Source organism: Molothrus ater, chromosome 4, assembly GCF_012460135.2.
Source record: "Molothrus ater isolate BHLD 08-10-18 breed brown headed cowbird chromosome 4, BPBGC_Mater_1.1, whole genome shotgun sequence".
Taxonomy (NCBI): domain Eukaryota; kingdom Metazoa; phylum Chordata; class Aves; order Passeriformes; family Icteridae; genus Molothrus; species Molothrus ater.
Genome location: NC_050481.2, coordinates 31,839,870 through 31,859,848, shown reverse-complemented (window position 1 = coordinate 31,859,848; position 19,979 = coordinate 31,839,870). Strand labels below are relative to the sequence as shown.

At 39.5% G+C, this 19,979-nt stretch overlaps 1 protein-coding gene across 1 annotated transcript; it reads right to left on the bottom strand.

The window, feature by feature from the left end:
• Positions 1-190: 190 nt before the first annotated feature.
• On the bottom strand, positions 191-19,824 carry ETFDH (electron transfer flavoprotein dehydrogenase). The gene is given in 14 exon segments (XM_036383127.2): positions 191-795; positions 1,102-1,323; positions 1,664-1,846; positions 3,573-3,741; positions 8,626-8,769; positions 10,724-10,864; positions 12,606-12,752; positions 15,289-15,332; positions 15,335-15,365; positions 15,673-15,791; positions 16,050-16,131; positions 16,980-17,209; positions 17,638-17,784; positions 19,734-19,824. Coding segments are annotated over 14 exon segments (1,857 nt in total). The 5' UTR covers positions 19,768-19,824; the 3' UTR covers positions 191-631.
• Positions 19,825-19,979: the final 155 nt, after the last annotated feature.

Sequence of the window (19,979 nt, the reverse complement as noted above, 5' to 3'; positions counted from 1 at the left end):
CTATTAGAGCAGGCCTGATGTTTAACAGCATTTTTATTCCTTACATAGAATGAAGATGCAGATTTTTTTTTTAGAACCACTTTACAAGAGGTATTCCCTGTTATCATCATCAGAAAAAAAAAAACAAAACAAAACAAAACCCCACCCCAAACTGAAAATTTGATGTAAAATGTAACACTTTAAAGCAGTGACAATTTTCTAGACTGATTTATTTCCCTGACTGCCAGGTATGATTACATGTAAATCACTCCATCTAGAGAGAGAAAATACTTTTTTAAAGGTGGGTACTAAATTATTCCACCGTAATACGCACAGTTCTTTCTGGATATGGCTCCTGCTATCACTGAACTTCAGCAGTAAATCCAAGATCCAAAGCTCCTTTGTCAGTCCTGATAAGAACTTTTGCCTGCCATACAGCTCCTGTAAAGAAGTGCTATTAAATAAGGCTAGGGTTTAACCAGAAGGCACTAACTTTGTATTTAATGCAACAGTCAAATGTAAAATTCAGAATGGCACATTAGTCTCAAACTCTTTTAACATTCAAGTCAGTGCTGTACATTAATTATGCTGCAGCATAAAATACTCCAACATATTTGTTGGTGATCAGAAGTCACTGAATTGATCTGTTAGTTTACATTCCATTATAAGCTGGTCCTCCTCCACCTTCAGGTACTACCCAGTTAATGTTCTGACTTGGGTCTTTAATATCACATGTTTTGCAGTGGACACAGTTCTGAGCATTTATTTGCAGCCTTGATCCTTCTCCTGATTCCAGAGGAACATACTCATAGACTCCTGCAAAGACAAGAAGGGAGCTATCACTTTGCTGAACAGCTTCCCCCTGCATGTATATTCTACTTACCAGCAAGTGTAACAAGGGAAGAATATTATTAATGTGACTTAATTCCCTTCTAACACATTTAACAGTTATTTCATCACAAAAGTACTGCTAACATGTTTAAGACCTTCAACTGAACCCCCTTCTTGGAGGAAAATTGGGATGGAATGCTTGAAGTAAGCAGGAGGTCAGGTGGACCCTTCCTGAAGTACTTAGTCTTTCATCTTGCAGAAACAGCTGACACACACATTTTGGTTACCTACCTGCAGGACAAAACCTTTGCTCCGGTCCATCGAATACAGCCAGATTCCTGTTCACAGGGACGCTGTCATCTTTGAGAGTTAAATGAGGGGGCTGGTCATCTTCATGGTTTGTACCACTTAAAGCCACAGATGACAGGAGATCAAAACTGATTTTTCCATCGGGCTTTGGGTATTCAATAGGGGTGCAGTCTTTGGCTGGCTTGAGCTGAGCATAATCTGGTCCTAAATACATTTTTAATAAATTTCAGTATAGAATTATTGTAATTTGCAGTTACTCAAGAACAATTTAACTAAGCTGTTTTAACTTCCCTTGTCATCAGAATGAAGTACTTCATAAAAGACAGCCTTTTTCACGAGACAAATATCTATACCAAGTTATACTAAGCAATGTTTTAATGTCTTAATTTACATTGTGTGGTAGCTGATATGAGGGTCTGCTTCAATTTTATCATCTATTTCTTTTGTACACTTTAAGGCCTCATGACTGGACTGGATGTGCACTAGCCGAAACAGACCAGAAAAGATTGACATACAAATTTAGAATCTTCTTCAGGAGAATTACCTGGATGTTTTAATGTCCATGGTTCCATTCCTCTCAGTATCCAATAAAATATGCCTGTATATATCATTCCTCCATACACACCAAGTACGGTATGGCAGGATGGTCGGATGTTTCTCACTGCATACAGCTCTTTCCACACCCAGGACTTCTTCAGGTTCTCTTCATATTCTTGCACATCAAGTCCTAAGGCAGTACATTACTTGTTAGGTACCTACAGTACATCAAGACTATCCTTGAAATAAAAGAATAAATGCTGAATAAAAGCAACTGCTAGCAATGAAATCAGCAAAATGAGAATTTCAGAACTGTAAGCTAGGAATATACTAGACAACATATTTCAGCCTCTTGAATCAAGAGATGTGTTCTGTTGGCAGACATGTACTGCTCCTTTGTAGCCTCTATTAAATTAGCCACAAGCAGCATTAAATTGTCTCAAAACTCAGCAAAATATAATCAGACAGGTGGCTCCATTGGCACCTCTGTGGGAAAGCAGCTACTCACTCACAGAACCTGAGTGCTGACCAGGACAGTCCACCTGTGATCCAAAGCCAGGTTTGCAATTCTAATGTCCAGTTCTAAAGCTTTTTCCAAAGAAGTTTTGCAACCAAAGTCCCATTTCAGTAACTACAGCTATGGCCCAACAGATAATGCCAATACTAGATAATTTCTCCCTTTGTAATTAGCACATTCATGAGATGTATTTGACTGCAAACTTTTGATTTAAACTCTTTGTATTCTTTACAAATACTAGACATTTCACACTTGATACATCTACCACAGTGTAAAGTCAAGTAATTATATTTAAAAATAATCTTTCTTCAAATGAAGATTATTTGAGAGCTTTCTCTTCACCACTCTCCATTACTACTGTATAGGAATAAATGCTCTAAATAATGAATTTTAAGCCCTGTCTACATACGAAAAGCATGCTTCAGTCCATATTTCCCATAAAGTCCATTATCTCTGCAAAGAGAAGGAAGTGGGCTGTAGCAGTCCAGTCTTGACAAGACTGGAAAACAGCATATAAAACCTGTCCATAATCAAACAGGAGTGGCACACTACCCACCAACAGTGTTTATAGCTTCAGATGGATTCTAAGCATTTTAGCATGTCTAGCTGAAGTTTTAATTGTTCAGCACACCTTCTGTGTATGGTGTGTTTCAGCTGAATGAGAGCTCATTAGGCCTCAATCCTCCAGTACAGAGAGAAGATTTCTAAAATAATCATCATGTGGCACCTAGATATAGTCTTAGCTCCAGAGTGACCAAAATTCTAGTTCTCTCACTCTCCCTACAGATTTTATTAACAGATTTAAGGGGACAACTAAGGCTTAAACAAATCACTACAAGGTGGTCAGGACCAGGTGATTACTACAATGTGCTTGTATTATGTATAAAATAAAATACACGTATTCTCAAACTGAGACAACTAAAAGATTAAAAGACAGAAAAAAGAACTGGATGAAAACAGGATCCTAACAACAGTAAGAGCAAATTTGAAAAATCTCATGCTGTTTTGCTTCATCTAATCTATTCCCTTTTTTTTTCTTGTTTCAGCAGGCTTTCAGTAACACTTTCTGAATCATAAAGCACTACTTTTTATTGTGTTTGTAGGAACAAAACTATTCTTGTTTACTTACACAGGAAGCATAAGCTTACTTTTCAGATGGTCATTAGAGCTTCTAGCAGTAGGATCAATACTTATGAATAACAGCAAATATTAATTTCTTTAATAAATAATTTGACATTATCAATAGTAAATAAACAATAAAATATATTTTAAACACACCCATTTCATGACTTATTCACATTTCCAACTAATTCATTCAGCCTGATTAATTACTGCTGTTAGTTGGTGGTGGTTCTAATTGAACACAAGGTGATTACAAATCAAAGTAAAATGATCTTACCTATTGTCTTTGATTGGAGATTTTCATTGGTTAATCGACTAAAAATGGCTTCTGAAGCCAACATGCCACTTTTCATTGCAGTATGTGTTCCTTTGATCTTGGGAACATTCAAGAGTCCAGGACTGCAACCAATTAATAATCCACCTGGGAAGGTGAGTTTGGGTATTGACTGAAAGGAAAACAGAAAGAAAGGTTTTGTTCTTGTTCGGTTTTGTTTGTTGAAGTGAAAATAACATTCTGAAATTAAAATGGCATAAGGCTTGAGTGTCCTCTCCATTTTCAGACTTGGCATACGTACTCTCTAAACATACACCAGTTATTCCACTTACTCGTGGAATTTGAGCATAGTATGCACATTGGAATACAGACACTTTACTTGTGCTGAATATGAAAGTGGTATTTTCCTTATATCCTCTCCACAGCTGCCTTATCTGCAGCAAAACTCCAGTAGTGTCACCCACCGATAGGTGTTCCTCCTTCAAGCTCAAGTAAATTTTTTAAAATTAAAAACCCAAACTCCCATCTGCTTCCCTGATTTCCACACAGTAAGTTGTACTCATCTCACCTCACAGGGCTGTATTCCACAAATCTTTTTCTGTGAAACTGCACAATGCTATCATGCCTGCCCCCCATCTCCTTATTTTAGAAGTTGCTCACAGCCAGCAAATATATTTTGGTGCAAAATCACCATCTTACTCCCATTCTGTAAGCATAATGTCATAGAGTATGGTCAACTCACAAACCTAACACAGCCAAGATGATTTGGTCAGGTCAATAGTATTAATATACTACGTTATACACCTATATTGACTAAGGAATACCTCAGCTATCAAGGTGATTAAGATTTTACACTGGAAACAGCTTCGAAGTGCAGACTGACTGCAGAACTTTGAGCAGAAAGCTCTGATCAAAGCCTAAGTCACAAATTGCTGAAGTTTTGAACATACCCTTCTTCCTAAAGTCTTTAGTGCTGAGCAGCACATCTTAATCTAGCATCCTGCTTTTATCAAAACTGTCTGAAAGAATTAATTTTGCAGTAACCTAAATACTAAACAAGTAGTTGAATTTCATGAAAAATGTCAAAAAAATGTATCCCTTGGAATTTAGGGTAACCCAAATCAAAAGTTTTGTTTCTTCTGCTTGGTCAATTGTTACCTCTTTACTAGTCATCCAGGACTGCTTACTTTTGTATAGTCATATAGCAATCACTTAAAAGTTATATTACACAGCATTTCCTCTGTGTTTTGTGCAATTTGTTTAATCAGAGACCTAGTGATTTGGTTCACAGAAAAGGTAATTCAGGCTGAAAACACAACTACAACTTAGTTTTCTGGGAAAAGAAGTTCAAGTTCAGCTACATAACACTATTTCAAAGAGATTAAGTATGTGGGATGTTCTCTCTCTTCTCTCAGAAAACAGCCATCCTATGTTATCTATTAGGATTCAATGGTGCAGCACTGACAAAAGCATAGAAAGACTTCTTGACTGACTCTGAATTGCATAGGAAGATGGTGATCAAGTACTTTTCTCCTGCAAACACTGTTTCATGTAATATGCACAGTGACCCACCATACTGCTAAAGAATAAATCAGATTAACGATGAGTCATGTAACACAAAAGGTAGCACATACTGCAGCTTTGGTAGTAATTCTCATTATTAGTACTATGGCACTTGGTGCCTGCTTTCATAGTCAGTGGAAGAAACACATCATGCCTCTGAGATACAGAAGCAAAACATGACTGCTTTAGAGAAGGGGAGACACCTGCTCCCTGCAGAGTCTTTCCTGCTGGCAGACAGGAAACCTCATGTTCTTCCTCCCCTTAGCTCCAGACCAGGGCTTAAAATCTGTTAAGTGAGTCTAATGTTTGACACTGAAATGAGTTGTCAGGTTTTCCCCCCCCGATATTCATAGCATACACTGCTCAATAACTGCAACACCTTTTTCTCCACAAAACTCTTAAACCTTTCAAAAGCTTTTGATAAAATAGAGACAAAATAGAGAGTACATGGGAATTTAGGTGCTTTGTTTTGCAGTTTTAATAAATATTATAAATAGTAGCTACAGAGATTAAGTTACTAAACTCTCATCCTTCTTCCACAGACATTAAAAAACACATGCACTCTCTCTCCTCCTTCACTCTGTGCTAAAGATTGAAGATCATGGTCATTAGGTTATCTATAACAAAAAAGCTGAAGTTGGTGGTAACTCTATACACCTATTTGATGCAATTCTGTTACCAAAATCAAAAACTGGAGCTATGGAATGACTTACATAAGAAAATATTCCTGGACTACAGTGATACAAATGAGTCACACTGCTACAGTTATTAATCAAAGCAACACATGCAAAAGAAGAGCTAATCTTAAAACTCTTCCTAAGTGAATCATCAATAAAGCTTTTTTTTACTGAAGCCATGTATTAAAAAAGTCTTTTAGAAGAGTGACTTCATGATCACCTAATCAAATCTATCTACAGGAAATTAAAAAAACCCACCAAAAAGCCAATGAAGCAAAACATGCTTTTATATTAGGAACAATGGAAAGTAAGGGACATATTGGTTTAAATCCAACAAAGATGTTCAAAGATGAGGCAGAGATGTGCAAGATATGTAGTTCTACTATGTAACTTAGCACAATGTCTGTAAGTGACTTAAAAATACTGTATTTTTTCAGCTATAGGTTTTGAGTATAAGGAGGGTGCAACTAAAGTCACACTCTGGCTACTTCACCAAAGCCAGAAATTCAATGACTATGTGTGACAGAGAAACCAGGGCACAAGGTGGAAAAAGAAGCCCCTCTTGCATAAAAGTCTAGATTAGAACATCTTGGTATTTTCCATGGTGTCTGTGCTAATAGTGGAGTGGCAATGGTTTTTGAAATAAGCCAGTAACACAGCTGTGTTACAATATGATATGACATATTTCCACTGCAGAGTGGACAAAATCAACGCTCAGATTGATTAAATGTGCAGCATGGGTGTAATCAAGAAGCTGCTTCCTGAACTCACATGACTCACTGCCAGGAATGCACACTGGGGTCAAAGCCTAACTCCACATGACTGTGACAAGAGTGAAGCTGTGATGAAATTCTGCTTGTATTGCAAGAACCTCGTGAAGCCACGTTTATACTGAGAAGAGGTTCAAAAAGGAAAGGCAAAGTAGTCAGAGGGCAGAGTGGCATGGCCCCACATACAGGATGCAGATCATGGACACTCAGGCTAGTTTTAAGGTCCAAACTGAAAGGAGCATCTGGAAGATGGATCTGGGAGTACAGAACATACTGCCACACCATGTGTTTCAAGATGAGAAGCTAACAGGTTGAATGTACTTTAAAACTGTTAAATATAAACTCCAGACCATTTTTTTGCAAGCTTTTCCAGCCCTTTCAACTGACCTTAGTCAGAAAGGTCAGTATTTAAAGGGAAATGTATCAATCAGAAAGTTCTGAATAATACATATTCAAAATTTTACCTTTTGCACTACTTAAGTTAACAAAATGAACAAAGTATTCCACCTCCCAAGAAAGCAGAAATTCAAAGTTGAGCATGAAAGAAACTCAAGGTATTCGTACTTGAAGAGCTAAAGATTTACCTGTCAAACTACATTACAGTTTCAGCATCAATAGTGACTTAAGGTTCAAGCACTGAAAAGGAGTTCTTTTTGCTGGGATAAATAAGTAATTTGGAAGACCCCAAAAGAACAGATCAGTGCTACTACCCTGTCTTCCCCAAGATTCCAGGCAAAACAAAAGATAAATGGCATCTTTGTGATGAACATTCTTGACTGCAATATAAATTCCACTTCACTGGCTGCTCATAGCTTGGACAAACACCCTGCTGGGTAAAATCTCTGGATGTCTGGGCTCAGAGAATGTTAGTGAGTGGAGTTACATCCAGTTGGCAGCCAGTCACTAGCAGGATTCTGCAGGGCTCAGTACTGGGGCCAGACCTGGCTAATATCTTTACCAATGACCTGGACAAGGGGATTGAGTGAACCCTCAGTCAGTCTGCAGGCAGCACAAAGATGGGTGGGAATGCTGATCTGCTGCAGAGGGATCTGGACAGGATGGTTCTATGGACCAAGGCTGATTATACTGACATCCAGTAAGGCAAAGTGCTGTGTCCTGTCCTTGGGTTACAACAGCTCCATGCAGTGCCTTAGGCCAAGGGCAGAGTGACTGGGAAACTGCCCAGCAAAAAGGACATGGGGAGTCCTGCCAGCTGAGCATGAGCCAGCATGTGCCCAGGTGGCCAAGAAGGCCAATGGCATCCTAGCTTGGATCACAAATAGTGTGGCCAGCAGGACCAGGGCAGTGGTTATTTCCCTGTAGTCAGCACTGGTGATGCTGTATCTTGAATCCTTTGCCCAGTTTAGGGCCCCTCACAAGACATAGAAATGCTGGAGTGTGTCTAGGGAAGGGCAATGGAGTTTATGAAGAGCCTGGAGCTCAGGTCGTATGAGAAGTAGCTGAGGGAGCTGGGGGTGTTTAACCTGGAGAAAAGGAGGCTCAGGGGGGACCTTACTGCTCTCTACAACCACCTGAAAGGAGGGTGCACTGAGGCGAGGGTCAGTCTCTTCTCAAAAGTGGCAGGAAGAGAGGAAAGGGGCTCAAGTTGTGCCAGAGGAGGTTTAGATTGGATGTTAGGAAAAATATCTTCACAGGAAGGGTTGTCAAGCACTTGCACAAGCTGCCCAGTGAAGTGGTTGAGTTGCCATGCCTGGATAAGATATATAGATGTGGCACTTGGGGATATGGTTTAGTGGTGGACTTGGCAGTGGTGGACTAGTTATTGGACTAAACGTTGTAAATGGTCTTTTCCAATCTAAATGCTTCTATGATTCTGTATTTCATTTAGAAAGTAAAGTGAGTATGTCAGAAGATTTTCAGTATGACAGAGCCTAAGACTAGCTAATCTCAGCAGCCAGTACCCAGCAAGACAAAAAGCTTTTTCTGTCCAGCAAAACATTTGGTATAGCATGCAAACCAAATCTACAGAACTAAATTTATGGCTATAGAAAATTCAAAGATTAAAGCTTTGTGAAAAAAAATTACCTGGATACCACCTTCATTTAACGCTCTGGCACCATAGGCAATCCTTGTTCCACCTTCCAAAGTAGGCTGTACACTAGGATGATGCTTCCACCTCTGAAATTCTCTAAATGGATTCAAATAGGGATTTTGATAATCTAAACCAACCTTAAAAAAAGAAAAAAGTGCACATCAATAAAAACAAGGTATGAAATTTCAACAAAAATTTGAAATCAAAGCAATTGCATATTACCACATCAAGTCTTTAAATCTATTTTATTCTAAAGCAACCTCAGGATCATTCTACTTAATCTACTGCCAAAAATATATTTTATTAATGGTACAGCAGGAGCAAATCTGAAAATTTGCTGCTACAAGTCTGGCCTTGTCCCCACCTGAAATATAGAAAATATTTAATTGCATTGTAACCTCCCTTCAGCTGTCTTTGGTACAAAAAGAATTAAATTAAGCATGATTTAATGGGTGGGATAAGCAGCAAAACTTGTTTTAAATTTGCATTTCATACCTCTGCCCAAAAAAAGCTGAAAAAAGAGTAAACAATTATTTTTTGATTGTTATGTCCTTGAGCTCTCATACTTTAAACAGTTCTTCAAATTGTTTAGTACTCAATTATAATTTCCAATTAGGTGAACCATTGTAATAAAGCACAGGGGAGCAATGATGAAAGCAGAAAATGGGGTAAAATTGATTGCCAGTGGGCTGGATGCTCAGGATACTTATACATTTGAGAATTTGACCAAATATATACTCTGCATTTCCCATCTTTAAGATATTCTTAAAAAGAATTCTCTTGCTGAATTTTTATCTTTTGAGAAAGGGATTATTTCTGGTTCCTGTGAGCTTTATTGGGGATAAGTAACAAAATACATCATGAGTCAGCAGCAATCAAGACTTTGGTATCTGTGGCAGCTCACTTCTTTTAGAGCAGTGCTTGCATCTGCGTTGCTGACAAGACAAAATTAATGAACAAGTTCCAAAATAAGGGTAAAATAACCCTACTACAAGAATCATCTCAGACTGAAATACGTATAAAGTTCAAAGACAAAAAAGTGATTGTGTGTTCACACAGAAGTTGATTTTTTCCTCTCTGGAGAGAATATGAATGTTACTGATTACCTACCATTCTCTGCAAGAATCAGAGCTCTCAGCCCTTCTAAAATCAAACAGAAATTGAGTATCTACTGTATGTACTTATTAATTCCAATATTGAAAATCTGTACAGGACAAGTATGCGTGTCTGAGAAAACTAATGAATTTTTTTCAATGCTTCTTACAAAACAGTTAGACAAAAATAGAATTTTTCCACACAGTCTGTAATCGTTTTGAAATCTAGGAGACAGAAGTGTCAGCTCAGTCCCATGCTGCTGAAAGTCCAATTTGTATGCTTGGGTCTTACAACATCCGTGTTGAAGCACGTGCACAGGGTAAATAGTGAATTTTTCATTTTGAACTGTAGGTGATAGAATTTCCAATCCCTGCTCCTTGCATCACCTGGCTGCCAGAATGACACCAGACTACCTCTAGAGATCTCACACTTCTGATAAGTGGCAATAAGCAGGAAGAAGCTGCCTGCTCAATTCAGAAAGGCAGTTGCTAAAGAGGGCAATGCCAACAGGGGTCGAGAATACCAAAACCAAAGTGAAGAGCTCAGAAATGAAAGGGACATTGCTAGTAGCATTGCAGTGCTTCCATTTTAGAGACTTCTCTCAAAAAGTGGAGTTACATACAGGTTTGACACATGGATTAGGAAATGGAACTGTAAAAAGTGCATGTGATTTAGATTTCCTAACTTACAAGAATTTTTTGAGCACAGTTTTGATTAGTCATTTGGTTTTGCCATTACCAAAATTTGCTTTGTTTGCAAAGAAATTATGAATAAGTTTTCTAGCTGGTCTCAATAAAAGACATTGGATTAAAGACAGATTAATATGACAAATTAGCCTTCCCTAGTATGGGCATAACCACACTTCAGATTGAGACAGGACTAAATTTGGTCTGCTCCTTTTCTTGTATTTACATTTTCTCAATAAAACAGAGAAAAGAAACTGCATAAAATGAAGATCAAACAACATGTAAGAATGAAAAAACTAACTTCACTTACCACAAATCCAAGAGCAACTAAAGGCTCAGGCTCATTTAAGTGATAAAGAAAGGATCCTCCATACGTATGTCTGTCTAATGGCCAGCCTACAGTATGTTCCACTCTTCCTGGTTTCCATTTTGTTTTATCAATAGTCCATAACTGAAATGAGGATGACCAAAAAATTACTTCAGATTGCAAAGTAATGGCCTTGCAATAATATATTAAGAGACAAACACACAATTACATATAGGAGAAACTTAATTTACTCCTATGAGCAATGCAAAAATTCATACAGCAAAATACCAACTGTTCAGTATAGTTTTTTGGATTACTATTTAAGGTTTTCCCAATACCTCTCTTAAAATGCTGTGCATCAGAAAATGTGACTGAGACTCCAGTACTACACCCAAAATTTTCATTCCAAGATTCCTAATACTAGTGACTTTGACAGATACTTCTGCCACAGAATGCAATGCTTATGTTGCCTTTTTTCTTTGAAAGTATTACTTTTTCATATGATTCTATGAATTATCTTCTCAGTTTTTCAAGGTCAGGACAAAGAGTTGATCTAAATATTTTCTGTCAAACAAATTATCCTGTCTCTGCTGTCTTCTACACGTTTTCAGTGCTTCACTGACCCATGGTGAACTGAGAGAAGCATTTTCATGTTTTCAAGAGTGAGTCAATTTTCTGCTCATTTCACAAAACATCTTTGCACCATGGAGGTACATGCCAGGCACAGTCTAATGACAGGAGGGCAGTTGAGCACCATAGATCAGCTCAAGCATTGAGAGCACACCTACAATAATGTTCCAGTTTAGATTAAAGAGCACGTTTTTGAGTGGGACTTCTGATTCCTCCCACTTACTGTGTTTTGACTCACATCATACAGCAGCCAAGGCATGAACTGGATTCATTCAATGTGAAACTCAAAGACAGGGTCCTAAAAGTCCATCTAAAACATTCCAGTCATGAAAGGGCACTCAGTCCATGGGACCAGATGACAGCTAGTCCAAAGTAAAAATAAACCTGAGGCGTGCATAGTATGGACAACAGCTCCTCAGCACCAACTACTTCAGACCCACTGCTACCGGACTGCACTATTTGCTAAAGCAGACAGTCTCAACTGGAAGTAAGGGACCTCTACAGGAAAACCCTTCTTTAATGACAATTTCAGTATTAGAGACTATAACTAAGATTATGTCATATTTACAGAATGGTTATTCTCTACAGAGTGTAAACTAATCATTTAACTAGTACGTGCTTACAGCTACAAAATATTTAAGTAATTCTGTTACAGTCAAAACTCTGAACATATTCTAAAATAATACAGCTCTTTTTCATGAGTGATATTTGCTGAGTAAAGAGTATTTTAAAAAGGAAACCTCATTCCTATCCCAATTTTATATGCCCAACGAAGGGAGTTTTTTTTTAAAGAAAGGCTCATCCAGAAGGTGCTTCAGAGACCACAACTCATCATCTGAAACAGCTCTCCTCTCTCCCTTTTTACTAACATACAGAAAAGCCCACAGCAAGTATTTTCTTCCTTCCTCATGTACTAAAGCCCCCCCAAAAGTAGGCAGCACAAATTCCTTCCTTGTTTAGCAGATACACAGAAAACAGATATCACAAGTGACTGTAATTTGAAAGTGTTAACAGAGCAGATTCACAGGTACCTCTAGTTATAACAGATACAAGAGAAGCAGCAGCTGAAGTGGAACAGTCACAACATTCAGAGAACATCTGCTCTGATCAGCCTCAGAACAGCAAAGATTCTGAATTTTCAAAGTGTAACTCAAATTAATTCTTACATCTTACAAAAATTAGCTAGGAAGCAAACAGAATCTACCTTTAAGTCTTATGCTATTTTCTCTAATTGTTAAAATGATGCAAGTGGTACCTCTTTCAATCCAATGCCATAGCTCTGAGGTTGACAATTCTCCCTTAGATTGTATCTTTTGTACAGCTGTTTGGCTAGATGTCCATGACAACCTTCAGCAAAGACTGTGACTTTAGCATGGAGTTCCAAGCCTCTTTCAAAGGTAGCCTGCAAAAGTACAGCATTTCATCAGCAATTAGGTCTGTGCCACACCAAACTCACAGCAAGAAAATGGAGAGTAATAAAGTGATTTTACACTACTTGGTGACACAGCTCAGACACCACAGACCATTGCAAATTATGGCTCTAGTTCAGTTGTCTTTTCCACCCAACCATGACACACCCCTGGCAAGTCTTGGAAGGGGATTCCAGTAGAGCAGCCCCACAGTGAACTGCTATTTATCACTGAAAAAGAGAATCTTTCCAGGTCAGAGAATACTTAAATCAGATCTGCTCCTTCACAAGGTACAAAGGAACTCTGACAAAGAATCTTTACCTGTAACATCACACTTTAATTTTTGCTCATGAAGTCACATTACATTGTAATGTTTTGTGCCCCAACACAAATGTCATAGACTAGACAGAACTACCATATCTGAAAAACCTGAATCACCCCTGCTCCCAAAAGGACCCACCACATGACATTACCCCAATCTGGCATGTTAAAACATACAATAAAATTAAACTAAATAAAATACAGCTATAAAAAAAATTCTAATTAAAAATTCCAACAAGGATTGAGAACCAGGTAAGGGGAATTGGCATACTGCTGTATGAGTACATGACCTGCATCTGTGAGCACACTGGACAAGAATATAGATTATGTCTACAAATTTTTCATAATGAAAAAACCTTGCTTTCAGTCAGAAAGTTTATAGTTGAAAAAGACAAGGAAAACAGTTTTGGATTGACCTCATCAAGAGTACTCAATTAAACCATCTCAAGGTAAGCCAGCATAAGTTTAAAAGAAGTTTACTGCTTTGGTTTTTAATTGTCTCTCAGGTGCAATCTGCTTGTAACTTACAAATGAAAATGTTCCCTCTAGTTGAGAATTACATTTAAAGAGGAGTCACAGGATTTTGTGCAATTCTTGGACTCTTGAATTTCTGATTGTCAATGTGAACTTGAATTAATTTTACAAAATTCTAAACAAGAGTCACCTCTTGAATATATAGTGTCCACTTTGAAGTAGCTTTATATAAAACAAACAAACTACAACTCCACATTGTAAATATTAGAAATTCATTAATTTGAAACATTTCAGTAATGTGACACAGCTGTATTTCACATTTAACAATCTTCTCCAGTATCTACACAAGAATTAATATGCAACTTGCTACAACGTTTTTTTACCACTGTCATTTTTATTTGGTTGGTGCTGACTGCAAGGTGAATATCTATTCATTAACCACAGTCTATTTGATTAGGCTCTGTATAAACATGTTGAAGATACTCTTGTCTTGGAGGTTATACAAACTACACCTATTTACCTGAGCCTTTATGCACTGGAGGTAGTACCAACTGACAAAACTGACAGCTAAAAAACTTGAATTGAGTGACAGTGCAGTAAAAAAAGCTGCAGTAGAGGCATACTCATTATGTACATGAAAGAAGTTAAGAGATGCGTTCTCCCAGAACAAACAGAGAAAAAAAATGAATCTATCTTTGTTTTGAGGATGTTAAGAAATACATCTAAAATGTTTCTTCCCATCTTAAAACAAACCCAAACTCCCAATGAAGCTGCACACGTTACTTGTGCCACCTTCTGGACAAAGCATGCACTGGAAAATGAGAGCTGTCTGTGTGGCTGTCCCCTACAGCAGATAAAAAAAAATTACACTGAAAAAATAAATTACTCCTCCACTGGCTTTATTCTCTCAAAACAAGAAAGAGTCTTTTCTTCTCACTCCCTGCCTTAAATGGGGAAAAATAGCCCACACTTTATGTGCAAGTCAATACCTCTTTGAAACTCTAGGAAACTAGAATATAAAACTTTATAAAAAAGGAAAGTAAATGTTAAGGAAAAACTTGTACTCCTAATTTATGTAGTCAAATAATTCTGTGTGAAAGTCACTCCAAGTAAATCTGAGGTGCCACATTTTCCCAACATATTTTACAGGGAAACAGCAGACTTAGGGCACATTCTGGATTCCACTGAACAAAACAAAAATCCAAGTCTGACACCTAGGGCAGATTACTGCATCCTTTTGGATGCAGAAACATGACAACCAGCATAGAGGCATAAAGACTCAGTGTGTCTCTTGTCCCAACAAGGTAGACAGACTGTTAGCAAGTGCAACTGTGGCTGTAAATATCAAGGAAACCAAACCAGCCAGAAGTACACTCTCTTACATGATGCTGGTTACCAGATGGACTAAAACTTTCTATTTCACCTTTGGACCTTTTTCCAGGAGTTCCTGGAGTTCTTTCTGTTGTTTCCAGATTTCACATATGCCAAAACACCCTTACATAATCTTCTTCAAGACAACTTTTATGAAAAGGCTTTTTCTACTAATCTCAGAAGAATTTTACAATGTTCTGAGACGAGAACACGGGCAATCAATCAAATTTAATAGAGAGGGAAGACAGGTACTGAATTTTACACCTTTTCTTATGCTGCAGCAAGACTACTGATGGCAGTAGAAGCAGATGTACCACGATTTTCATAATTAGACCCCTAGTTATGGGGAAGATAGATACTCACTTTAGGTGCTCCATCCTTCTGAATGCCTACATCATTAGTTGCTATCCCTTCACGCTACCATCTTCATGAAAAAGTACCTTTGGAAATATTTAAACAAACAAACAAAAAACATTGTAATGAAACTGTACTTTGAATCTATTAATTAAAAGTTCTACAGCAGAACTTCTAAACACTATGACTTAAATGGTCAAACATGAAGATTATGTATTTATTGATGTATTGTGTGCACTTTGCTGGATCTGAGCCAGGGAATTGAGACAGAGAAACACAGTTTTCACAATACATATCAGTTAAAAGGAATGTTGCACATGTACAAATGATCATGACTGCACTGAAGGGGGTTCTAAAGCCACTCTTCACAAACACACACAATGTCATTAGTACCTCAGCTGCTGCATAGCCTGGATATATCTCAACACCCAAAGCTTCTGCTTGTTCACCTAGCCAACTCACAAGGTGGCCCAGACGTACTATGTAATTTCCATGATTAACCATCGGGAGCCCTAGGCAAAAAAAGACACACACATATATAACACATGGGACACTAAGCAAAATAACCAAAGCTGTCACCTCTACAGCTACTACCTTCAAGCTAGTCTCATGTGTTATCAGAGCTATCACCTACACAGAGTGTATCACTGTAACCTATTATAGTCTACATACACTTGCTGCACTACACCAAATCAAACTTCTTTTGATTCATGAAGAAGTTCAAAAAGACACAGAGGAAGCTGACTCTCTTTTCCCTAACTAAATTTTACCTGGAAGGATTGGCACTGGAATTCTAGATGTCTCTGTTAAAATTCCAAACTTGTCTTCAGTTACAGGAGTATTAAGTGGAGCCTATAAAAAATAAAATAGAAGAAGTAGAGAGTTATGTTTTCTCAGCCAATCCAACAGAAACAACAAAATCAAACAATCAATCTGGCAGTCAAGTACAGGTTTAGTATAGCACTTCTTTAGGAAGGCATCACAAGAGAGAAGATAAAGTACTTTATGAGCAGTCATCAGGCAAGAATCAACACAACTACTGAGGTTAAAAAAAAAAAAGGCTTTGCAAATAACATCTATTGTACACAGGCCTGTACTACATTAATATTCTAGACCTTTTTAAAGAAGGCAGCTCAACCTGCAGATTCATCACCATAAGGCAAACTAAAGAGCTGACAGCTGACTTGCAGCTCTCAGGTGATAGCAGGCAGCTGACTGCAAGTCAGACAGCTGTTCTGGGACCTCTCTCCTAAAATCATCTTAGGCCTTTGCTACACCAGGGTGTCTGCAAAGAAGTCAGTATCAGTCATCTCCAGGAAGAGCTATTGTACAGATCCAGCACGTCTGTCATTGGTAAGGGCCAAACATCTTCCTCCTTTTACACAGAAGCTGGACTTTGCACAAAGGCAGCAAGTGCAGGGCACCCCAGGCTGCACCAGATATTGTGTATGTGCAGTAGGACTACTGCAGAAAAGAGCAAGGGCCACAGCATAACTGTGTAGACAGAAAACTTTTAGCCTTGTTGAACTACAGGAAACAGACTAAAAAGAAGGTGCCCATTTTTGTTTTGTTCCATTAATGTATTTTAAAATGGTACTCATTACCAATGGTACCAGGTACTAACTCATACCTGAATGAGTCAGATATGAAGTTCATTACAATCTAGCACTGAACTTTGGTGTTTACATGCTCATACATACCCCTCGCTCTTTCCAGTCTGGAAAGAGTTCTTCTAAGGCCCTTGGCTCGACACAAGCACCAGACAATGTGTGTGCACCAATCTGAGAAGCCTTTTCCACCAGACACACACGCACTTCTTTGCTGTGCTCAGCAGCCAACTGCTTGAGTCGAATGGCTGCAGAAAGGCCTGCAGGGCCTGCTCCAACAACCACAACATCAGCTTCCTCTGCAAATCTTTCCATGTTTACCCCTTCAATAGAAAAAATGATAATAACATAAGCCAGTCTCCAATTTCTTCCAACCTCTCTCTCACTAAAACCAAACCCTCATGGTAAGAACAACTTAAAAAATCAAGCAGATACATACTGAACAGAACTAAATCTTGTTGTGATAATCGCTAAACCAAAAGCTGCTTGTATATTTTCTTTATTTAAAGCATAAAGTTTCTTCTGATATTATATTATAGCACTAAAGACACTCATTGTGAGATAGCAAGCAAAAATTCCATTTTTGATGAAGAATACCATTTGAAATATTAGTACTGTATTTAAGCACAGAGAATTTCCATAATGAGAAAAAACCAGCAACACATTTTAATGTCTTTAAGACTCGGCAATGACAATTGTAATAATAATGACATAATAATAAAGCAGCTTTTAAAGAAGGCAGTGTTTTTACCTTCCCATCGTTTGTCTTTGTCCCGAGGATGAATTGTGTAGTGTGTGGTTATGCGAGGCACAGCGGCAGTGGAGGCACATCGTGAGACACGCAGCGATTGAAGGCAATCCTTCTTTACCAACTTCAGAGCATGAAAGCACTGACGCGCTGCAAAAACCAGAAACAACTTTAGCAAATCAGTAGCTTTTCAAATTTTTCAAAGTTTCAGAGATGCAAGAAGCACAACAAATATGACAGCTTCCCCCTCCCAAAGGCTACCAGGTGATGTGAAGATGAGGAACCATAAACACAGATTTTAAAATTTTCAAGTAAGGAGGATGCTGTGTAATTTTTTATTAGCAGCTTCCCCTTTAAGCATTCTTTACTCAGTACACAGGCCAGCCATGCATAGCTGACATAGGATAATATACACAGGTGCCAAACACACTTTAAGTTCTGATTTAATTTTGAACTTCAAAAGGTTTATTTCAAACTGCATTAAAAGTGACCAAACAATGGTAGAAACGGGACATGCAAGTTTAGCTCTGACATCTCAACACCTGTTGAGACACACAGCTTGAGGCTACTAACACAAGGCAGGGCACCTAAAGTACATGCCATGGTCTGCAGTAAAAGCACAGACCTGAACCCAAGTGTGCTTAGCCAAAGCTAGGAACAGTAGATACAGGTAACCATTACCTTTGCTGCAGATACAGTAATTGTTGTGAAAACAAATTAGAATTTCTGTGTAAGCAAATGGATGGAAAATAAAGTTTCAAATTATCAAACCTATCAGGACTCTTTTCAGAGGGCTATTACATGTCATATTTTCCCTCTTTTAGAAACAAGTAATCAATGTGTGTGATTTGTATTAAAAAAACCTAGTATCATTAGTCTGAAAATGAATTAGTTAAAAGGTCTGTGAACTAATGTGCCTTCCTTAATAATATTACTTCCTTAAAGAATTTGCTTTATTCAGGGATGAAGAATACCATCCTTAAAGTGGAGTATTTCTGCAAAATTATATAAGTAAAATCACCAGTGTGCTTTGACTGAAATGTTTAGTTGAGAACGGCAATTCGCAAGGCCAGCACAAGCATCCTGTGTCACAACCTCGCCCGGTGACAATTAGGACAGAGATCTCTACATGCAAGGTAGCAAGCATTATCCATGTTGGTTCCTTAACAGGAATTCCGTTCCTAAGCAATATAACATAAAAGGTGGTATTATCATATCACCTCATGATTCTTAGTTATCCTTTACCTGCAACCAGGCAGGATCTGAGAACAAGTACTCTATAAGGCTGATAATAACTACACTCATATATATGTATATATATATATAATGAAACTTTAACTTAACTTTCAGGATCTTTTTTTATTTGACCATAAGTGATGGTACTAAGAATCACACAGCATATTAAAAAAAAAAAAAACAAAACAAAACCAATTCGTTTGCACATATGCAAAAGAAGTGAAACTCTGCTCCGAACACCTCTGATAATAGAAGGCAGATTCTTGCCCAGCGAGCGCACAGTGCCTGGGCCACGGCTATTGAGAGCTCAGGGACTCGGAAAGCGATGGGAAACGCCTGCACGACCCAGGCAATCCCCAAGGAGAAACTTTGCGGCAGCTCTTCAGTCACAGCTGTCGGGATGCTGTCTCCACAACTACTTCCCAAGCAAGGACACTCGTTCCGCTGCTTTATTTCACCCTTTAAAGCAGGTGACACCTAGCGTCCCGCCCATGTTTTTAGGCACCCCGCTGCAGGTGAATAACCCACGTCAATATCACGGAGCCGGGCCGCGGGCAGCGCTCACGCACAGCGCTGTCCTCCGGCCCTCGGGCACACAGAGGCCTCGGGCAGGGGGAGCCCCGGGCAAGGGGAGCCCCGAGCAAGGGGAGCCCCGAGCAAGGGGAGCCCCGGGGTCCCGCCCGCCGGCCCTGCTCCGGCCCCGCGCCCGGCCGGACACCGGCGCGATCCAGCCGCGACCTTTGCTCCTCCTCGGCGCCGCGCCAGCCGCCGGCCCCACCCGCAGCGCCGAGCGGCCGCCCCAGCCCAGCCCGCCCCAGCCGGGGCCGAGGCCCCGGGCCCTCCCGCCGGGCCCGGCGCGTTACCTCGGCCGGCGGCCGGGCAGCGGTGGAACAGCATCGCAGCGGGCCCGGCACCGTCCGCTTCCCGCGACCGCCCCGCGCTCACCGCGCCAGCCTCGCCCCGCCGCGCCTGCGCGCCCGGCCACGGCCCCGCCCCGTGCGGGCGGCAGGACTACAGCTCCCAGGGCCGCCCGCCCATCCGCGGCCCGGGCGGCGCTCGGCGGGAGCGGACCTGGGCGGGCCGTGGGCGGTGCTCGGTGGGAGGAGCTC